This window comes from Limulus polyphemus, unplaced genomic scaffold (assembly GCF_000517525.1).
Source record: "Limulus polyphemus unplaced genomic scaffold, Limulus_polyphemus-2.1.2 Scaffold259, whole genome shotgun sequence".
Taxonomy (NCBI): Eukaryota; Metazoa; Arthropoda; class Merostomata; order Xiphosura; family Limulidae; genus Limulus; species Limulus polyphemus.
The window spans coordinates 457,962-477,545 of NW_013665869.1; the positions used below are offsets into that span (position 1 = coordinate 457,962).

The following is a 19,584-nucleotide window of genomic DNA, read 5'->3' on the forward strand; positions in this document are numbered from 1 at the left end:
ACAGAAGTAAATTGAATTAAAATGCAGAGATTATATTCTGAAGCCTGCAATTAGGGACTCTTGAAAAGGAAACACTAGGCTGAAAATAGTGTCTACATTATGTTCTCAAGCTACAAATCCTATTTTGACTCCAGGTCTACAGTACTGGTCAATTTTAGTGTACACACTATTTCCAGCCTCGTTTGTTTACTTTTTTAGAGCCCATAGTTGTAGACTTGAAAATATATCTTTGCCTTTGGATTCAACTTGTTTCTGTACTTTTTCGACAGTCCTTGTTCCCCCTTTTAAATTATCTTGTTTCTTAAAATTTTTTATGTCCATTTATGGAGAATAAATTATAAGATACATATGTGCATATGCTCTCAGTTGAATGTTACATGTGTTTCAACAGTGCTGCTACATTGTTTTTTTTCCATCGAGCCATTATGTACTGAGCCAGGTGGTTTTGTGCCTGAGGTTTCATGTAAACACGCACTTAACAAGCATCAAGTACAAAGGATGCTGCTCACAACAACATCGCATATATTATGTATTTATAGCCACATAAATCAACTTTTTAAATAGGTCATGGTCATTTGCAGCATATCATCTAGTATATGATTTTGCTATAGGCTTGTGAAACAAAAATCTGAATAATAATAGTAATAAAATAATACTAAAATATGCACTCACAATTTCAGTGAAGTACAAAAATCAGTAGAACAAATCACCACTCACAAAAGTAGAGAAATCTACTATGGTAATCATCTACTACTAGAAAACTCACTGAAATAGTTGTAGAAAACCATGTACAGACAAAGTACGACAATAAACTCGAGAAATAGTAAACAGCAAACTCGATAAAGGATGAACCCTCAACATGGCAGTTTCCAATCAATGTACATTAGTAAAACACCAGATTCTTTCAGTGGTAGAAAGTGAAGTACTTAGAGAAATTCTTTGTGGTGAAAAAACGAAAAACTACTCTATAACGTACTCAATACTGCATTCATTGCTATTGTCCAGGTTTTAGTAAAATATTCGTAGACGGTTTTCTGTAGTGGATACTAAGGTAGCAATGAGACTATGAATGCTGTCAGGATCTTGTTATTCTCAACGTTTACTATGAATGCTGTCAGGATCTTGTTATTCTCAACATTTCGACTACAAGTCTTCTTCATAGTCTCATTGCTACCTTAGTATCCATTTATCAACATGAATAATACTTACTTTTCTGTAGTGGCTTGTAAAACTAAATCAATAATAATAATGCTAGAGACATTGTTAGAAATGGACATACTGTTTACTCTAATAAATGGAAGTGTTTCCAAGTGGTATAACACAGAGCATTTCCAACTAATATAACAGTGCTTGAATGGCTTTTACATTACTGCAATGTTTCAATTGTTTCAGAGAGCTTATGATGGTAGCGAAAAAGAATCTAGAAAATTTTAGAGGGTGGAAATCTCAACTTTACAATAAATTATAATGTTTAATTAGAATTTTTGTGAAATTCCTGGGCGATCCCTATTATTAACCACTATTGTGGTCTATGGTTTTGTCTCATAATTTAAAGAACACTATTTCAAAGGTAGAACAATTAAACGATATTCGTTTTTGTATAATTGAGGCACCTTAATAAATCAGTGTATATCATGGCTAAAAGTGGAATTAATGCAGTACATTTCACCAACATCATAAATTTAAAACATTTGTCTGCTTCTTTAAAATACTCTAATAACATTAAAAGTTGAGTAGTTGGGATTAAAATAGTTGTTTTATATAAAGATTTTCTGAGTGCCAAAATTGAAGTGTTTGAGACTGCAGGTTAAGGAGCTATTGACAGTTTAGGAGCTATTAATTAATAGTAAGATTCTAATGATTCACCAATATTGTTGAATGTTGTTATTGTATGTTGCACTTTAGATTGTATTATGTGCTATTATCTTGTGAATGTAATTTCTATATTTCAATTTTAAAAGAGGTTTTCAAATTTTATATTAGTTCATATTTATAATAATTTTAAATTAGATAGAATGAAACAGTGCAACACAATTTATTCTTCTTAGTGAAGGATATATTGGTTAATCAATAAACAAAAGTTTAATTGTATCTCCATATCTAACCATTTCAGGTGTAGTACATGTTAGCTTTTTTGAATGATAAGCTTAAGTGATATTCTGTCCTCTAATTTTGGAAAAATAGCAATAAATGAAGTTTTTTTTGGGCTATTAGCGAAATCTGAAATTGTTAGTGAAATATATAAAAGTAGGTAGTGTGCAAGATTTCTTATCAATAATGTCTCAATTTATAAATTTTAACTACAAAAACAAGTCTATGACCCTTTCTTTGTAGCATTCTGAAAGCTACTCTGGTTAGTGTAATGCATTTGTATAGTATCCTTGTCTATAGGTTAATTATGAAATGTCTACTTGCACACTTTACTATGATAAGTTTTTGCTGTAAGTTGTCATATTATCAAAATTGGTAAAATTTTCAATTAAACTTAAAACTTTTGTTTTTGCATGAAGGAGAACAAGTATGGAAAGCTTTAGAAAATGGTGTGTCACAGTATCCTAAGCTGGAAGGGAGATTTCCTCAAGTTGCTGGAGTTAGTTTTGCCTTTGATCCTGCAAAACCTCCTGGAAGTAGAATTGATCCTCGTTATGTAAAAATTGGAGATGAATTCATGGAGCTTGATCAGGTCAGTGCCTTTCAGTACAGTTCAATGGATAAAAAAAATATATATTTGTGAACAAAATACACTTTAAGATAAGTAATAATAATAATGCTTTTTTTTCCCTAATTTTCAGAGATACAAGCTGGTGACCAAAAGCTATCTTGCTGCAGGAAAAGATGGGTATGATATACTAAAGGAATGTGAGATTCTGGTATGTTGGGAATTTTTATAAGATTGCTATTTTACCAAATGAACTTGATGAAAAACAATAATTCTGAATTTGATTGCAGTTGACTAATTTTATTATTACTCAAATTTTAATTGCTTTATTGATTATTAAGGTGGTAAAGCTGGGTTTTGAAGTCTTGAAAGATGAATTAGAAGTGTTATGAAATCAGAAATTTTGTAATGTGTAAAGTCTGGAATAAAAGAATAAGCTTATATAAAAAAAAAAATGCACAACATTTCATGAGAACATAGTGTTTAAATATGTCTGTACACAGTATGACAAACAACAGAAAAATTAAGACAATGGCCTAGTTATCAGGTGGAACTATTTTTAAGTGGGAGAAGTGGGCTATCCAGATGTTTGTTTAGAATGAACCTGTAAGAAATTATCATCTTTATTTATTTTATTTTTTGGTGATGGAAGTATTATTATTATGTGTCTAAAATTTCTACTATGTTAATAGTGGTAATTTATCACATCCAAATTGATGTTCAGAAACAGCTGTTAGTTTACATGTAAGGGTAGGTCATCCAGCATTGAAGAATAACACTTTGATATAAATATCAGTGGGGTTTAGAAACAATAATACTTTGTGGGCAGAGATTTTATGAACATTAAGAATAGGAAACTATTTATACAATAGTTATAGAAATTAATCACAGATAATCAAACTATTTTCCAAATAGTATTTTTGTAATACTGTATTTTTTGTGTGGGGAAAAACAAAGATTTTTTTTTACTTTATAATATGCTATTAAGTTCTAAATTTCAACAGAAACAAATTAATTTGTATGTGCTACTATTTAATGAAAAACACCAACAATGTAGAGACTCATTACTTTGATTCTGCTTTCATGGGTCACAGACTTGCTAAATTGTTTTGCAAATTTAAACAAGATTCTGTGCAATTTGCTTCAAATATCATAGGAAAGTCCTAGTGTTAGTTCTAATTTAATAACAAACAGTATCTTCCTCTTCATGAGAGTTAGGTTTAATGTAAAACAAATTATATTATCTACAAAGCTCCATCCAGTGTCTTTTTAAGATTGTTGAAAGTAAAAATATTTTGTGATTTATAAAGTTATTATTAGTTCTTTTAGCAAAACATGCAGAAATATATAGTCTTATACAACACGTATAGAGTACAAGCTTGATATATTCTAAATAATGACTAATAAAAAGTCTCGCATTTGAATGATGTAAATCAATGAAGAAATTTTCGGTTTTCTAATCAAGTAAAGACGTCCATTTTACTAATGATTTATTAACACATTTTAAAGTGTGTATCACTGGAATTTAATATCTAAAGATTTTAAAAAAGAGCTAGATGTTATTTAATTAAATGGCAGCTAGTGAATTCATTTTGTTGAAAAAACCAAAATCATTGTATTTTAAAATGAAAAAACAATCCCATCTATCATAGGTTTTCAAACTACAGTACAACAGAAATATAAGGAATTCCGCTTTTGTTAAATTAGATATTTTCTTAATGTATCAGGACATCTGCCTTTGCCCCTCAATTCATGCTTTTGCTGTAGATATCATGAAAGATATGATATATCTATCAGTGTACTTGATCACAATTTCCTCACCTTGCTTTAACAGGATGTGTTTAATTACATATATCATGAACTATTGGTTTAAAAGTTTGCCATGAACTTCTTCATTAACTGTTACTTAACTATCTCCTTAAATATCAAATCACACATCTAAACTGTCCAACAGGATATATTAGATGATATTTATGCACTTATATGTATCACTTTTGTTTGAGATAGATTATAATTAGTTAAAGATACAAATGTAATGTCATAATTTGCCAAGGTGTTACCTTTTAATAACTCACACTCTACACTGTGAACCCATAGGTGCATTATAAGAGTGACAGTCAAATCACACTGTTGGTCTGACAAGAATAGCCAAGAATTAGTGGTGGGTGGTGTTGACTAGCTACCTTTACTCTAGTCTGTCATTTCAACATTAAGCATGGCTACTGCAGATGACCCTTGTGGCTTTGCATGCAATCCAACAAACACTTTTTGCTGATAATTTATAGTTAACATGATTTTATCATTGTGTAGTTGACAGAAGAGGAAAGCCCAGAACTCCGTACAGCTGTGCAAAACCACTTTGAGTCTATTAATGTGCTCACCGGTGCCGTCCACCACCGTTCTCGTCACCGTCAAAGCTTGGTGTGTGTATCTCGCAGGTGAGACACTATTATTACTATTTATACAAGTTTATAGGTGATTTAGCCCTACAAGTGAATATAGCCTGTAACATACATTATTGAAGAAATCAATTAATTTGTTATAGTTATGTTGTCTGAACTTGGCATTATTTTACCAAATAATCCAAAAGAATACACTCAATGATAGAACATGTTATAAAAATATGTTTATTTGGTATTAAAAAATTTTTCGACATACTTTCTCTTCAGACACAGTGTTGTCAAGATGTATGAAGACAGTAACCTTCAAATTCATCGTGTTCCTCTACAGCGAGGATATAGTTTAGATGCAGTTGGTAAGCGAAACCAGTTTGTTACCGTGAAGCAAACTTCACTTGATGACATTGAGCATGAGCAATGCAAGTTGGAACCAAAAGAAGAAGGCCGAATCTCTATCCTAACTGAAGAGGTAAGCAGAACTTCTTTCAACAACCATTTGGCAATTCATTTATATTAATAGAGTTTTTAATATTGTGCCCGATTATAGCATGATAATCAACAATCAACTGTTTTCTAATAAATTAAATGAAATCCTCCCCCATGTTTAAAAACTATCCTTACAAAAATGTTATTTTCAAACATGTTATCTAAAATGCAACTTCATCAATAATTAGTTGTTTCCACACCTTCACTAGAATGTAGCTGGAAAAGAAAATATACTAACAAATAAATTCTCTTATATAAAAAAAAATAATAATAATAATTTTGTTCAATGTAATTTAAGGTGCAGTTTTTTACACTCAATAGGTAATGCGTTTGCAAATTTACTTATTTTTTAACATTTGACACAACAAAAGTGAGACGTAATGTCATCTTAAGGTACTGTTTTTTTTAGACAGTGCAATTGTTTGGAGTAAATTTGTAAATATTATTTATGGCACTTTGACTTGTTAAAGTTTCTAAAATAAAAATATATATTCAGTGTTATACTGGTTTTTATAAGAGAAGCTAATAGTTATCTTTCACTTACTAATGATGTCTGTCGCTATAGAAAAAACTACCATCAAGTAAGTGCAGTCCTTTCCTCCACACTTCCCTAGGGAAACTGAATTCAGCTGTAAAAGTACATTAGTAACTTATCAGATACTAGGGCTAACCAATTACCAAACAAGCTTGAAAACATCCTGCAAGAGTGTTATAGAAACATGCATTCTTTTTTTAACAGAATGATTTGTTTACAACTTTGTTTTTCATGTTTGATACAGTTTTGTTTGTTTTTGTTTTCTTAGACAGCATGGAATCATGGTGTTCTGGTACATTTTCATTTATATTCTAACCTTGATACGTGGCGTGATACTAGTTACGTGACCTCGATGTCGTAACAATATTCTAACCTTGATACGTGGCGTGATACTAGTCACGTGACCTCGATGTCGTAACAATATTCTAACCTTGATACGTGGCGTGATACTAGTCACGTGACCTTGATGTCGTAACAATATTCTAACCTTGATACGTGGCGTGATACTAGTCACGTGACCTCGATGTAGTAACAATATGCTAACCTTGATACGTGGAGTGATACTAGTCACGTGACCTCGATGTAGTAACAATATTCTAACCTTGATACGTGGCGTGATACTAGTCACGTGACCTCGATGTCGTAACAATATTCTAACCTTGATTGCATTATTTTGTACCAAAATTTGTTTTTCTTTTTGCATGCTTGGTTATTTTTTTGCTTGACTTCTGCACTTTCAGAAACTTCAGCACCAAACCTTTGACCTTGTTTTTGTGTGTCAGGCAGTGCTAATCTCCTCTTCCTGTCTACAGCATGAACCAGGGAACTGCTTCAAATTGACGAAGACCAAGCTTTGTAGCATAATCTGATGATGAAGTAGTGACTCCTGCCTGCAGCCTCCAACCTTTGTTTTATAGTCATTTCAAATGTGATATTTTAAATATATTAGATAAAATTATTATTTATACATATATGTTAATTTTGTTTTATGCTCCTCTACCTCAGTTTCTTATAGTTCAAAATAGTACTTACATGTTGTTGTTGTTGTTCAAAGAACAATTTTGTTTATATTTTGTTGGACTGTTTCCAAGAGTCCCTTGAAACAATGTGTATCTATTTATTTTGTTACTGTACAAGATTTAATGTTTGTATTTTATTTTTTGTTTCTTTTATTTTTTGAAATAAGGAAAACTAAAGTGCTTGTAACATTAAACTTCAGTTTAAGCTTACCTTAAATATATGTACATATATATTTATTTATAATGTCACATGGTAGTTTTAAAAATAATGAGGCTTCTGAATGGCTTGCTAGGTTAGTAATTGGATACTAGAATATCAAGAAGATAATATGTATTACACCACCCCTACACACACATACACATTTATTTTTTAAATATTTTCATTAAACAATTATCTCACCACTTAGTGTTTTTAAGTAAAATGGGCAAATGTTATTTGACAGTTTTCTGTCAAACACTAAAGTACACAGTTACAAACAAAAAAGTAAAGATTGAATATTATTAACTGAAATAAAAAATGTGGATTACAGAAATGTGATGCTTATGCATTTGTATGAGCAGTAGCAATTTTGTTTGTCGTAAAAGATGTTTAAGAAATTTCTTGATTCCCCTTTCAGAAACAGATAATATTCAAACTGTTACTTGATTTGTTCACAAACTGTATGGATGTAATAATACAAATTTCTGTTATTCAAGAAGTTCTAAGTCAGCATCTACAATTCCTCAAAATACTGAAAGTACTTGTACTTGCTCTAGTTTTATCCTTATATTTATTTTAAAGTATGTTAAAATGCAACAAATATATGAAAAAGCAGTGGAATCAAGATTCAAACCTGAAAACAAAACAACAACCATAATTTACTACACCCATTTTAACAATCAATTATTGTTAAGTGGAAAGAACCAACATGTTTGTTTACACTTGTAGTATCATAAAAGATAATCCTCTCTAACTATATGTATTTCAGTTTCAACCTACAACAGCTCTCAGTCCACAACTAAACTAGAAAAATATACATTATCAGTTGTCAAACCTTCTTTTAGCAGAATACTAATATAATAAAAATGTTTTAACACTAAAATAAACTGTAAACCGGTTACTCAAAAAAAAGTTCATTTACGGTTTTAGCAAAAGTGGAAGCAATTGTTACCAATAATGGATTTCTGGTTTTATCACAGTGGTTTCCAGAATATATAGATTTCTCTCATCTTGTACCCTGAGAAGAATCTTAGACTTTGGTCGGTCAATGGGCTGTAATTACAGAAAACCATTGAGATAAAACTGAGAAAATGGGCAATAAATAGCCAGTAATAAACACTTCTGCATTTACTAAACCAGTTACTGTAGTTGAAAAAAAATCAGTAATGAATTTTATGACAACGATGTGGAGAGTATCATATCTTATTTTAATGATACTCTAACTACTGTATGAGTGAGCAGCTACTTGTATATGAAATATATAACAATGTTAAGTTGCTTATTCATGTGACTTACAACATAATATTGAAGACAGATATAGTGTAGTGCAAATACTATTACAGTACAAATGTTTAATGCAAACATTTTGATAGTATAAACTATTCTTCTACATGTGTACTGTAATATTTAAATTTTGTTTTTTTGTTTTAAGTAATGGATTAAACGTTTTTCAGATAGTTTCCAGGTTCAATGACCTCAGGATGCTTAAGTTAGCCACTAGACTAATAAATTATATTGGAATTGTTTATTTCAACAGTTTCAGCTTGCTAATAATTAACAAGTATTACTAATAATGTTACACAGTAATATAAATTAAATTCTATAATTTAAGAATGATTATTTTACACCTTGTTTAATATTTTATTTAACTACAAATATTGTTTTTGATTGAATGACACCGGGAGATGAGATCACTGTGTCATTCCTGATATTTGATCCTTGGTTAAAAATTAATGTGTACAACTTGGTACCAGCAGTTAAAAGCTGTGGTCTCACATTGGTTAGGTTACCTTCCCATTTTATAATCTTAGTGTAATGTTTATTTATTATCTTTCTTAACAGTATGGATTAAATTATGTGATATATTGAATGCCATTACTTTGTAATTTTGTTTTTTATTGATATATTTTATCATTATACTTTTATTATAGAGATTGTTCAGCATTATTAGCTTAATATATGTTTTTAGGGCCAACCTAACTCTCCTAAGCTGGCTGAACTTTGTGAGATATTATTGGAATTATGGCTGAAAGTATTGTTAACAGCAAAGGTACCCAACTAATGAAACAATGCATTCTAAGAAGAATATGCAAAAGTATATTTGATTAGCTTTAATCATAGCCAAGTTGATTTTTAGTTTGGCTCAAAGTACATAACTTACTCTAATCAGAAGTTAATTGTGTACTTGACAATGCTACCTCTTGGTGTTGAGTTTGTTTTTGCCAATTTTACAAAATTATTGCCATTATCACAATAATAAAATTTGAGTTTGTTTTAATCATACATGTGTGTGTGAAATATCTTTGTCCATGATAAATCAAAATACATCATAGGTTCTAAGAAATAGGATTTATTTATTTATTCATTCATATTAAACATATGTATGCTCATTCCTGAATTTTAACTCCTATATAGGTATACGTAAGTAATGAAATGTCTTATACATGTACATGATCTTAGTCATTTATTAGACATTGACTTGAGAGCTTATAATACACTATGCCAATCTATGATAAATTGTGGCACATATAAGAGAATGAGCATACAAATAACAAAAGGTTTTATTATCTCAGATAAATTCTATCAGTCATGTGTATTTGGATGTGTACTGCATGAAGACCCTACTTTGTCTAGGTAGTGTTTGAGGATTTTATATAAATTATAATTTTTTATTCTTAATTACTTTATACGTTAAACAGTTTGATTTAGTTGTATTGTAGATTTTATGATTGATTCTGGGCTCCATAGTGTGAAGATCTTGTTTTCAAATACACTTAACAATAATTTAATCATTCTTCAGAACCCTAACATAACCATAATTTGTTTACCTACCAGTTATATTACAGTTATCAAGTGAAATACTTAAATGCTTGAAGCATAGTTTTAACCTAAATTTATATCTCAAATATTCTGTTTTAAGGAAATATTTAAAACTACAAACTAATTGCCAGTATTAAATTCACATAGTTTTTTACACTTTTCATGTAAATAATAAAGTACATGTGACAAAGTATATCATACCTATCACAAAACTTGCTCAGACATTCATAAAGCACAAACAGGAATCCTAATAGTTACCATCTTCAGTGGACTAATCTGTTTTAAAATGTTTATGATTATGTAATTATGGTAAGTTGAGAATCATTTTAACTCACATTAAAATACATTTTACTTGTTAATCATAGTTTCAAGAACAGCTTTTTATTATCTCGTGGTTGTTCCATAACAACATACCCGTTTAATTATTTTTTCAAAAATAACATGACAAAGCTTTGAATTCAACTGAATTATACATAAATGTATCATACTGTATTTTACATCCTATAACTGTATATAGTTGGTATACAATTATAGACTATCACAAATATTCTCTGTTGTTGCATTTTTGGTTAAAATAATGAAACTTGCAATTACTGAGTGTTTGGAAACTAATGAATTGAAGTGTTACAGATATCATGTTTTGCATATAGAGTCAAGGTAAAAATGTCTTAGTTTTATGAAACTTTATTAGATGATTGTATTGGTTAAAGTCATCTCATGACTTATGCATACAAGTAGATCATAAGAACAGCTAATGTGTGTGTGTGTGTGTGTCAAATTACCAATAATAATAGTATTAGATGTGGCCTGTACTTGAATCAGAAAGTACATCTACATCACTGAACTTCACTAAAAGCACATGTGGACTGGAACAGTTTGTTCTGAGTGCATATATAGATAAACTAGTGTTGGTCTTGGCTTGGATTGGTGCACCTTTTTATTGACATCTTTTAACTTCAAAAAATTCATGATTTTTGGATAACAAGTACTTAAATTCAAGGTCAACAGTAAAGTTGTAATGATATATATATAAAAAAATGTGTATGCACTATACTACATAAGAAGTTAAATATTTATTCTAAATAATTGACTTGTTAACAGTATTGAAGTTGATGAAAATTTATGGCATTTACAATGTATGTGTACTTCAAATTTTAAAACCAGAAATAAAGTCTAATATTTTTAGTATTTTAAAATGTTGCCATGTAAAGAAATATATATATATATACCATAAGCTTGGTATTAACTTCTAATTTTAATAATACAGTTTTAGCTTTTGTAAAATGCTCATTGATATTGCCATCCCTAAAGTAAGTGTTTTGAATTATACTTTTAATGTTGCTGAACAATGAGTGTAGTAAATTCTTATGAAATAGTGAAATATGAAATTTACTCATTCAAATCAAAAATAAAATGTGTTAAAAAGAAACTTAAATGTGTCATTGTTACATTTGAAAAGTTTATACGTGTATACTAAAGAACGAAGCCTCAAAAACTAGTGTACAATGTCTTAAGTTTTCGTACATAAGGTCAGCAGTATGAATGATCATGTTATTTGACACAGGGAGATTTAAATCAGTCATTTTTTATACATCTTCTGATATCGGAATCATTCTTTGTAATAACTTAAGTTTTATGGAAATTTAAAATAGTATTTTTATATTAGCAAAACTATAGATAATATGTGATGTTTTTATATGCATTATGCAGTTTTTATAATTTTGATTATAAACTACTTTAGGTTTTAAACATGACACACTGCCCTTCATATCTGTACTTTTAATTAATGTGTATTAAGTATTTTCTATCTGAATGGTGCTTTGTGACATGCAAGCTAATCAACCAGATATTGGCTATTCCTAATATAGAATAGCTCACCAGAGGGAAGGTGAAAAGGCAGTGACATTCATCACCTATACACCTACTCTAAACTAAATGATAGGGTTGATTGTCAAGCTTATAATGGCCTCTCGGACGAAAGCAGAGAGTAAGCTCAACAGCATATCACAGCTCAAATCTCAATCATGTGATTCACAACCCAATACATTATCCACTAAGCCATGCCTATCCCTTCTGATTAATATGGTTATGCAACAATTTATATTAATCCAGTATAATTTTATCATTGTATTTATACATTCCTCCATGTTGTGATGTAGGTCTAATTAACCTTCAGAATGCAACATTTTAAATTTATCTTTATTACTGTTTTGAAATGCAGCCTGCAAAACCAAATATAACTATAATAGTAATGTAATGTTATACATATAGTATCTCTAAACTTAAGGTTTGTTTGATTTTACCATATTCTCTAATATTTAAATAATATTTGTTTATTCATTGTGTCATGTCTAATATTACATATATAACACTAGGTGCATTTAGCCTGTGGTTACACCTCTGTATATAACTTGGTTTTTACTTGAAAAACATACATCCTGGCCACATTTGTAGTTTCCTAGACTTAAAACAGGAATGACACACAAAAAAACAGCTACTAGTGACATGTTTTTGTTTTTTACTTCTAGTGGAAATATATTTTTGATTACTTTCAAATTTATAATAAAGATATTAACTTTTGGGGAGACTTTTTAGATTTTGCATGATTCCCACAAACTTATATAAAGCTATTTAACTAGGTTGTGTGGCTGTTGCATACTTCAGACTATGTTACTTAACTATTTTTACACTGGTTTTCAAATAAGGGTAAAATATAGTGCATTACTTACATACACAGAACGTTTTCTCTACTAATTCTTTACGTTTCCATTAAGGTTAGTGTATAATAGTTTATAAGTCACAATTTGTTTCTTGCATGCTGCTGCCAATGAGAATTTTTGTTTATCAGGCTGGTTAAGTTACAATGCATAAAATGTTAGTTGGAAAAAAGTGTTAACTTTTAGTGGCTTTAATATTAACAATATCAGTAAAAATAGCTGTAATTCAAATTATCAGTCTTACTATAATGTATAATGCTCTGCCAATTTGAGAAATATAATACATGAAAATTATGAAACTACAAAAATAAATGCTCTTTAATTGCATTTTTTTTTTCATTTATTTACATTATATAAATGAATTAAGGTCATACACATAAAACAGAACAAAGAATTGGACAGAGCTTTGATATCTGGATAAAACCTGGTAAGTGCAAGGATATAGTTAAGCTATATTGACAGCCTGTACACTGACAGACAATAAGAAAGTATGCAAATTAACTCTTTGCAAGCAAACAAGCTACTCTTGCTTTCTAACTTATCGAGTTTTTACTTTTTTTTACATGACTTTTATCTTTAGCTTCTACTGTCTGACAAATTTTTGTAAATTCACCCTGAACGTATATTAAATACTGGCATAGAATTTTTCAGAAATTTATGCTTGAAAATAACTACATTCATATTCATTGAATCATTCCAATTTCATGACTTTGCTTATATTTAGGTATATAGCAAAATGTAATGAAATAAATAATACTACTTTAATATATTAACCAAGCTCCCTTTATCTGTTATGGTTTTTCCATAATATAGATTATATGAAAGAGAAATAAATCACTCCTGCATAAGAAGAGATTGTATGATTTGGAATGTTAATGCAAGCTTGTCAGACTTCTCATCTCTTCACCACTTGTTCCTACACAATTTTCCATTCACCAAATTTTACAGCCTTAAATTATGCAAGGATGGTTTATCTTAAATCTTTAGCATGAAATACCACACTATCAGGTTACATAAGTACATTATATTTAATAACGGTGGACAATTACCTTATTTTATGTCACTGGATCAAATGTTACTGTTTTATCTTTTATGTCACTGGATCAAAAAAGCCCTCTGTAAGGGGCCTTGTAAGGCCTTTTAATTTCATCAGTATCAATTTGCTATTATAATTGGTAACACCATTATATTTTACTTTATGGGTCAATTTTTTTTGAATAATTACTGTTTCATACACTTAAAGTTTCAAATTGAAAAGCATCACCTCTGACACAATGTTGCTGTAACTATACTAACATGAAATTGCTTCATATTTGTCTGATAATATCTATCACACATAAAGTAATGGCATTGGAAGTAACAGGTCTATTATCCACAGCTATGGTCTTTTAAAGCTTGCATGTTGGAAACAAGCCCAAATTTAGCATGAAGTAAACAATGATGTAATTAGAAAGCATAAATCATGTCATTGTCTTTTAGATCCACTTTTGCTTTAAACTGAATCTTAATATAAAATTAAATTGACATTAAAAAAGTTATGGGTACCACAGTTTTTTGTTTTTATTTTATACATCTATATATATTTATATAATTAAAAGAGTAATGTGCATGTATGACGAGCTTTTTAAACTTCATTAAAGTATGCAAAAATTAAATTAGGAGTCGGGAAATACAGATGACATCACCATATGCATAAGGGAGAGGTAGGTGGATATAGTGCTATGCATTGCAAAGGGAAAGGTTTTGGGGAAATGGATATGTCATCCCTCAAAGCCCCACCTCAGACAGTAGTATTTATGTTTTAAGGTTTTGTGTGTGAATTTCTTAATTTGTTTATTGACACTGGTACTGTCACCCTGCTGAATTGTAATACCTGCCCCCGACACCCAGGTTTTTGAAAGCTTTGCTAAATCTGGTGTCTTTTACAAAATAAGTAAATCAGTTTGTCATTTTTGATCAGACTATTCAGTTCAAAGTGTCTTTTGTACTAGAGGTGTTTGGTGGGTATCACATGTTGTGGAATAGGTTTAACCTTGCAGTAATTGAGATGCCCTGCACAGCCATCAGGTTCATTCAGAACTCTAACTCTACATACCTAACCTCATACCTGAATAGTCTAGGCAAGTCACTTTTTAATTACTTTAAATACACAGCACTGCCTTTAAATTTTATAAACTTTGTGTATCTAAATACAAAATACCACAACCAAGAAAATGTTTTGTATGTGAAGCACACGTTTTCCCCTAGTTTTTGATTATAATCACAACTTTTAAATTGAATTGCTCTTATGTTAAACTTTGATTTGAAGAACCGATTTATCTCCAAACCATAGAGATTGATGTATCTTCACCATTGTTATAAACTCAACTAGCTTGAAATAAATAACTTACTAATATTATCTTCTAAAATATTTCACATTTTAAAATTTGGGGCTCAGTTCTATATTATATATTGATTTAATTATGGATAATTGCACAAATCATAAAACATCTTTAGTTTTCACTTGTGGTAAATCTGGGAAGAAACTTTAATTACAATTAAATATACTACTATGTTGCTCATAAAATATGAGTTTTAATTAGTGTTCATTTGAAACTTAAAAGGCAGTTAAAGAAACATATCTGCAAATTAGACTTGCATTTCTATTACAAAAAAATACTAAAAAAAAACAGATTATGGCCTCAAATTTCAAACAGATTATCACTACACTGCTATAGAATAATTTGATTAAAAATAAATGTCTAAATTCAGTACTAAAAAAATAAATTATTTCTCCAATTTTTATTAAATTTCATATTAAAATGATATTTCTTTATTTATAATACAAATTATTTAGGTAAGCCCTACATTTGTATAAATCATGAAACTATAACAGCTTTATGAATATCTACAAAGTAAAGCTGTTTCCCACTTAACTTTTAGAACTTTGCTCACTTTCACATACCTATCTTTATGCTGTCATATTTAACAAATATCTGGTGGATTATGAACACTTCCAACAATTTAGTACTCCTTCCTGTACTTCTGGTTTTATAGACTATGGGCATCATTAGGCTTTGCATAAGCAGTATATAAGGAGTACTAGTTTGTCTCTTTCAACAGCAGAAAATGAGAATGTTATAACTCCTTGCTGGTCTTCTCTGGGTGTCATTCTATCCTAATTGTTGTTTAATGGGTGATTTTTTTTTGGGGGGGGGGGTATTTACATATTTCTTGTGATACATGTGTTAGGTGTCTTGGTAATCATTACATCTAGGAATAGGGATTTGTTATCTCTTCTACTTTTATTGTGAATTTGTCATTGGTTGTTTTCTGTGCAGGTGGCTCATGAACTTTGGAATCTTGAAGATATTATAAAAGCATCCATGATAACCTCACAAGACACAAAAATCAGCTTTAACGTGTATAAACTATTCACTAATGTACTAACCTTGAAATACTAAAGATACTCTACTACCAGTTTGAAAATGATAAAACTCTCAGGGAACACACCCGACAGACAATATTCATGATAATGTAACTCAGCTTTACTGGTGATAAGTTTTTGCCCATGGCTAATTGTTGGTAGCATGTATCTTCATGCTAGAAGTAAGTTGTGTTGATAAAGACTCAGTAACCTCTAGGGGAACATTTCGAAAATAATACCTCAAAAACAGTCATTCCAGGATTTGGCTTAAATATGTTGAGAATATGTACATAATATGACCACACATTACAGAATAAGATTCCCAAATGTATATATATAAGCCACCTGAATAGACAACTTCCAGCAATACAATTAATAACAGAAACAGAAGAAAATAAACTCTCATTCTTTTATGCAATGATTAACAACACCCACACAACTTGTATACCACATGGTATAAAAAGGAAGAAAAATACCTCTCCAAAACCTGACCATAGATACCTTGAACATTTGATAAAGGAGATCAATACCAAGAATATGCAGGAAGAAACTTATAGAGGATGTGTAGACAGCATAAAGAAGGAACAGTATTCAGAAGCCCCAACACAACATGACAGAAGTTGACACATACCAAACCTCCTCACAACCAATGGAGAGCAAAAACACCATTTGAACATTCCTTCTGAATGTGAACTTCAATAAATTAGAGAAACAAAATTCTGTAGCATAATATACATTTATATATACACACAACTCTGTAATATTTATCTACCTGCAATAGCCCATTGTGTAGGTGAAACCATACAATAAAATGGAATAATACTAAATTATAGGATATAAACTACATAAGAGAAAAACGAAAAATAAAATTAGCTTTCTACACCGACCTAATTAATAAAACACCCAGTCAAACTAGCACAGAAATTGGCAAAACCTGTATACTTCCTCTTAAAACCATTCAAATAGAGGATTCAAGTCCTAAGGGGGGGAGGAAACATGGAGAACTGGATAACACACCAGCCTTTCTAACAAGAAGGCCCAGGACTGAATCATGGTCCCTGCCACCATCTAATGTCCTTCTAAGGACTTCTGCAAAGATGGAATGAGATTAACAGCCAAAATGTAGGCTATGAACTAACTGGTAATTATTATGTAGTAATATAAAAAATTAATAATTAGATTTGGCTGATCCTATAGGTTACTTACAATAAAAATGATTTATATCCACTCACCACAACTTTAAGTATTTAAAGATCACTATCATTAAACCCACTTATTCATAAGAGTAAACAACTGTGGCAAATGTTATGCATTTTATTAATTTAAGCATTAGTTGTTTTTTTCTTCTGAATTAGTCATTTTGTGTTAAACATCTTGTATTTCCTGTTAAGTTTGAAAGACTGTATATGTATGATGATGTTATTTTTTATGTAAGTTATAGCCTTACTGACAGTGATTCATGTGATATAGGTAAGAGAGCAACTGGATCATGAGCGAGAAGAGCAGATGTGTCACATAATGGATGAGGTGATCGAGGAAGAGTCATCCTCTGGCAGCTTTGACAAAAATTAATGTCATTCTTCTCTGTCCTCCACCCATTTCATTCTGTAAATGTATAATAAGTAATATCTAAGTATTTTTTGTTGTAAAAACTTATAAAAATTCCAATGTGTGCTTCCTGTTTTTCAACAGTAAACATATATATACATGGACAAAAGCTTTACGAAACTGTTGGAGCAAGAAATTAAAAGCTTGTTGTTGTAGACTAGGGCCATTTTTAAATGGTAATCTTATTTAACTTGAAATTTTAGTTGTCCGACATGAAAATTTTCAAGGTGTAGTAATAAACACCAAGAAAAGCTCATTGTACATGTAACTTAAATACCTGTTTTATGACAGAAATGTCAAATATTGTTATTGATGTAAAGTGAGTGATTGATAGAAAATTATGCTTGTTATTAATCATTAACTATTATCATGTGACTTATTTATGAAATCTGTATAAAAAAATAAAAAATTATATAATAATTTTTCAATATAATGATTAAAGTAACTTATATTGACATTGAAATCATAATCTTATTTAATAACAGAAGTGTTTTCCTTTTATAATGTATTTATTAGATACTGAAATCAACTCAGAAGCTCCAGTGTATTTTCTTCAAGAGCAAACTTTTCAACAGTGTTCAAACTTCTGGAGTATTTTCAATATTTTTCTTTTTGCAACCCTCTGTCTGATATATTTTTGTTAATGTATTTTTAAAGAGACAACACCAATACATACAGTAAATTTGAAAAACAGATGGTCATACTACAGAGAAAAAAAGAAGTAAAATCTTGAATCCACTTAATATGAATAATACTGAAAATCAGAATTTTTATAGTTTATTTTATTTACATAATTAAGATTTAATCAAAACCAAGTAAGAACCACAAAGAGTAGTTTCTTTTTTAACAAAGTTTGAAAAGTATTTGTAATCTAACAGTACATCTGTGCAGTTCAGTGACTGTATAATAATTTGTTTACAGTATTTTACTGAAATATTACTCATTTCCAATCAAAAAATTATATGAAGCTATAGAACACAAAAATGGAATAATTCACATTTCTTTTTCTTATACTAATCCTATTTCTACTTAGTCCAGCTATATTTCAAGTGCAACATATTTGAGCAACTATTCCAACAATGCTAAGTGCAACAACAGTCTAATTTTTTTCCATAAGTACAACTTAGGCACTTTTTTTTTTTGTGTTAATTCTTTCCTTGCCATGCGAAAAGAAAGAGATAACAATCAATACAGAATAAACAATCCTCATGAAAAGTGTTTCATTTCCAGGATCATAATAATAATAAGATTAGAAATGTTATTATTACTAATACTGATAATAAGCATTGTTTTTATGAAATCAATTAAAATAATTCTAGGAACAAACTGTCGAATATTATGAACTGAAGACATACTGTAAGCCTATATATAGTAAACTGAAAACTAGGCTTAACTCTTAAGTCAAAAGGAAGTTACAAAATATTTGATAGTGAAAATACTTGCATATTTGCATTTGCAAATAATGAGTAATATTGTTAAGAATATGCCAAATATGTGACAAAAAAGACAGCTTTAAACAAAATTGAATGATACGTTGAAATTGTCCTTCAAATAAGGTATTTTTGTTCATAGTTTGGTCTGGTAATGGAAAAACATATATAGATATGCAAAAATTAAAAAAAAATTATTTGAAGAGCCAAATTCTGTTATTAACACTAGTGTTTACAATAGATTATAATATAAGCACATATCTTTAGAGCTTTCAGAAGTTTGGAGTTTAATGTCATACATGTAGC

At 29.8% G+C, this 19,584-nt stretch overlaps 1 protein-coding gene across 7 annotated transcripts in view; it reads left to right on the forward strand.

Moving 5' to 3' along the window:
* Positions 1 to 19,023, forward strand: part of LOC106478895 (trifunctional nucleotide phosphoesterase protein YfkN-like) — a 58,783-nt gene extending 39,760 nt beyond the window's left edge. For 3 of the 7 annotated variants that reach the window (XM_022382578.1, XM_022382579.1, XM_022382580.1), the window contains exons 11-15: positions 2,511 to 2,683; positions 2,793 to 2,870; positions 4,970 to 5,097; positions 5,329 to 5,527; positions 6,820 to 7,198. In XM_022382578.1, the coding sequence (XP_022238286.1) occupies positions 2,511 to 2,683; positions 2,793 to 2,870; positions 4,970 to 5,097; positions 5,329 to 5,527; positions 6,820 to 6,948 (707 nt within the window). In that variant the 3' untranslated portion in view covers positions 6,949 to 7,198. Of the gene's footprint in view, positions 1 to 2,510; positions 2,684 to 2,792; positions 2,871 to 4,969; positions 5,098 to 5,328; positions 5,528 to 6,819; positions 7,199 to 17,710 lie in introns of those variants that run through there. The other 4 variants (XM_022382582.1, XM_013939474.2, XM_022382581.1 and 1 more) reach the window with 4 other exon arrangements.
* Positions 19,024 to 19,584: the final 561 nt, after the last annotated feature.